At 32.0% G+C, this 4,665-nt stretch overlaps 1 protein-coding gene across 1 annotated transcript; it reads left to right on the forward strand.

Moving 5' to 3' along the window:
• Nucleotides 1–708: 708 nt before the first annotated feature.
• Nucleotides 709–3,065, forward strand: LOC121268799 (coniferyl alcohol acyltransferase-like). Its single transcript, XM_041173061.1, has 2 exons — nucleotides 709–1,256; nucleotides 2,026–3,065. The coding sequence occupies exons 1-2, from the start codon at nucleotides 804–806 to the stop codon at nucleotides 2,980–2,982; spliced, it is 1,410 nt and encodes a 469-aa protein (XP_041028995.1). The 5' UTR covers nucleotides 709–803; the 3' UTR covers nucleotides 2,983–3,065.
• The last annotated feature ends 1,600 nt before the right edge of the window (nucleotides 3,066–4,665 follow it).

Consider the following 4,665-nt stretch of genomic DNA (forward strand, 5'->3'; position numbering starts at 1 on the left):
TTCAATAAAATATTGTTAGAATATATTTTTTAATATTATTTTTGTTTTGAGATTTGAAAATTTTGAATTGTTTATTTTATTTTGTACTGAAAATTGAAAAAATTATAATGATTAGATTAGATGAGATGAGATGTTTTTTGAAAACAAACGAACCAAAATATTGTGTAAGGTTGATCGTTTTCATGGATTAACTCGTGAAAAGAACATGATTATTATAGACATAAATTTATGACTAAATTTTAATAAGTTGTTTTTCATTAAAAAATAAAATTTTCATATGACTCTTAATTTTTATAAAAATACTAATTAGCATAAGGGTTTTGTTATGTATTAGTCACTATTTACCCACACACTACACCTAATAGTTTTTTTTATAGGATGTAGAGTGTGGGACAGTGAATAGTAATTGATGAGAAGAATTATTGTTAGCGTAATACTTATCTAAATTTATATATAAATAATTAGAGAAAATATATTTATAACTGTGAATTGTGTAATCGTCGCGTAATAATTTTGAAAAAAGTGAATAAAACATATAATCTATATAAAAAAAATTATTTTTTAATCGTAAATCTCACTATTTTTTAAAATAATTATGTGATGTTTACAAACTTGACAATTATACGTAGAATTACTCTATTAATTAATCTTCTTTCCGGTTATCCCACTGTCCTGGCCCTGCGGCCTGCGCCTATATATAATTTTTAGCTACCAAGCCCATCAAGCACACGAGCATCCTCTCGTCTCTCTAATTTTCTTGTCAAGAGATCCTGATCCAAAACTTGAAACATAATCAAGTGCACATGGGGGCCGGAAGATCAGAGGGGTCAGAGTACATTTTGAGAGTGAGCAAGACGGAGATGGTGGCTGCAGTTCTGCCATTGCAAGAGCACTGGCTGCCACTATCCAACCTAGACTTGCTTCTTCCCCCTGTGGACGTGGGTGTTTTTTTCTGCTATAAGAAACCTGCAGCTACCTCCGGGGATGATGCAGACAACCTTCGTGCTTTTGAGTCCATGGTCGGGGTGCTCAAGAAGGCATTGGCACAAACTCTGGTTTCCTACTACGCGTTTGCCGGTGTGGTGGTACCAAACTTGGTTGGAGAACCTGAGATTCTGATCTGCAACAATGGCGGAGTATGTTTTGTTGAAGCTTTTGCAGAGGTAGACCTTAAAGACCTCAACTTGTATAATCCTGGCGAGACCATCGAGGGCAAACTTGTGCCCCAGAGAAAGCATGGTGTTCTCGCTGTCCAGGTTTGGCTATGATTCCTCATTGCCTCTAACAACGAAGACTTTTTGCAAACCAAAGCATTAATGCGGAGATTCTAAATTAAGCTGCATCATTAATCGAGATCGGTATACCACCAAGCAGAGGAAAACAAATAAATTAATTTTGTTCTCACGGTCGTTTTTTTTAGTTGATATTTTTGTTTACTGAAAAACACGTTAATTTCTGAAACCTGTTGGACCATATATAGAATACTTCATGTATTTTTAGAATATTCTATTACTATTTATTACTTGGTTATTACTTTTCATTTATTTATTTTTTATTTATTATTTTTCACTACTATTTAATATTCTATTATTACTTTTTTATTACTTTATTATTAATACTATTCATAATTATTCTCAACACTTCTCACTAGCCAAATGTAGTCTTAAATTGACTATAATGCTCTAAACTTCAAAAGAATATCCATATTATATACTGCCTTCGTAAAAATTTAAAATAAAATAAAATAAAATAAAATAAAATAAAAAAACCCGAGAAAGAAAGTAAACCTCTTCGTAATAAATTTCCCTAGCTAACCATTAAATTATTAATCACTCGTTAAAAAATTAAAAATTTTGGCACCTACAAATATTCTAAATGAAACAAAAAAACTACATTCAATTCATTTATTCTAAATGATAATTTAGATATCGACCGATTAAATGCATGATTGGTAGATATGTTATGAGATCAGGTACGTACTACCTAGCTAATAGTTATTCGAAATTAACTGCATGCATGGTGCAGGCTACTCAGCTAAAATGTGGTGGATTGGTGGTGGCATGCACATTTGACCACCGAATAGCAGACGCTTACTCGGCCAACATGTTTCTTGTTTCGTGGGCTGAGATGGCTCGTTCTAAACCAATCACTGTTATGCCATCTTTTCGTCGATCTCTACTCAACCCTCGACACCCCGGCTCGATTCATCCCTCCTTGGATGACATGTATGTCCCCATAACCCCACCCAAAAACCCAGAACCTGATGCAGACGATCTCATTAGCCACATATACTACATTACCGCCGACCAACTCAACTGTCTCCAGTCACTAGCCAGCAGTACCAATGGTTGCAGGAGGACCAAATTACAGTGTTTTAGTGCATTCCTGTGGAAGATGATTGCCAAATGGGCTATTATTAAGAACATGGACAAAAAGGTAACCAAGTTGGGCATTGTTGTCGATGGAAGGACAAGATTAAGCGAAGGAGATAAACATAAGGCTTCAGTCATGGGTTCTTACTTTGGAAATGTGCTATCCATACCCTATGGTGCCAAGCAAGCAAGTGAGATTAACGACAAGCCGTTGGATTGGGTGGCAGATGAGGTTCATAAACTGTTGGAAGGTGCAGTGACAAAGGAACATTTTTTGGGGCTGATAGATTGGGTGGAGGCTCATCGTCCGGTGCCAGGTTTGCCAAAGATATATTATAATGGGAGCGAAGATGGACCGGCTTTGGTGGTGTCATCCGGGCAACAGTTCCCAGTGTCTAAGGTGGACTTCGGGTGGGGAAACCCGGCTTTTGGGTCGTACCATTTTCCGTGGGAAGGGGACGCCGGATACGTGATGCCGATGCCGAGCCCCACCGGCAACGGTGATTGGGTGGTGTACATGCACCTCTTTAAAGGACAGCTGGAGTTGATAGAGGCTGAGGCTGCTCAGGTCTTTAGACCCTTGACTTCTAACTATCTCGGCTTCGACTAGGTCAATATTGCAGGGTAATTTTAGTGACAAGTTTTAAATGTATAACTATTTTATAAAATAATGGATCCTATAGAAAATAAATAAAGAAATAACTTTTTTCATAATAGAATCTCTTTTTTATAAAATATTTGTGCGAAAGTTATACATTTAAGACTTGTATATATCATTATATGTATAATTAATGTGGTGATGAATTTTATGAAATATTAACCGTACGTATGCCTCTTTATAAGTCATATATTGTACTCTATATATATATATATATATAATGAAAAATTTTATACATCATATTATCATCTCACTTTGATCATATTAAATAAGATGTGGCACGTTTATCATCATTAAATGATCAATTATTACATATTTCTTTATCATCTAATAGTAATAAATTTGCCACGTACTATTTAATATGATCAAAATAAAATGAAAGTGTGGTATATAACATTACTACCACCACTACTACCAACGTTTTATATATCTTCAGTTTTGGCCATTTTCAATATAAATATTTCAGATTCATAAAACATTAACATGCATGATGCATGCAGGTTTATCAAGGTAGGTTATCTAGATCTTCCGAATGACGTTAATTTGCCGCCTTATTATAAATGGCTGTACGTTCAAAGCAATTAATAATTAAGTTTTACGTTGATTTTATTTTTTTAATTAAATAGACTATAGGTTAGATTTATCTTTTCTTCTTAAATATTATGTCTGCAAATTATAAGGTTTAATTTAGATTAAGAAACACTCTCAACCCATCTTATCTCATCTTATCTTATCATTATAATTTTCACATATTTTCACGTAAAATACAATAAATAATTCAATTTTTTCAAATTCTAAAATAATAATAATATTAAAAAATAATATTTTATTAATATTTTATTCAACTTTTAATTTTTACAATTTCTATCCTTAATTAAACAATTAATGTTTTGCATGCGATGAAGTAGTCATTCTCAAGACCCTGAACTTGCACATGTATATATATGATGATGACTTCATGACCAATATTATATGACCATATTATATATATATAAAGATATATATATTAGAGCTGCTAACCTAGGCACGCAAAGGAAAAATTGAATAAAATACTATGCGAGGATCTGGTAAATTAAGAAAGTCACAATCAGAGCGGTTGAACCATTTTGACCCCATAAAATAACAATATTTTTTTATATTAAGAAAATACTGAAAATGGAATAAATTAATTTTTTTTATATTAACAATGCAGAACTACCTTTTTTTTTTTTTTCGATATCGGTATTGCGCAATGCAGAACTAATGCGCGCGCACACAAAAATAAAAAAAAATAAAAAAAAATAAAAAAAAAGCTTATTTATAATAAGTTATTTGCTCAAAAAATGACAAATTCCTATTAAAATAAATCAATTTTATAACAGATAATCATTCTCGTTATAAAAATAAATAATATTTATAATTTTAAAATATACAAATTTTGCATATTCACTTAATTAATAAAAATTAATAAATATGAGACTCACGTATAAATTTATTTTTTAATGATGGATTCAATTTTTTTAAAAATATATACGTGAGACTTACACATTTTAAAATTATAGCGTTAATTGGTTACAAATAACCAATTTGAAATAATAGGACGTGATTAGTCATGCATGCAGTACTACGTACGTATAATTAGGTGTGAGTTTACAA

Source organism: Juglans microcarpa x Juglans regia, chromosome 6D (assembly GCF_004785595.1).
Source record: "Juglans microcarpa x Juglans regia isolate MS1-56 chromosome 6D, Jm3101_v1.0, whole genome shotgun sequence".
NCBI classification, from domain to species: domain Eukaryota; kingdom Viridiplantae; phylum Streptophyta; class Magnoliopsida; order Fagales; family Juglandaceae; genus Juglans; species Juglans microcarpa x Juglans regia.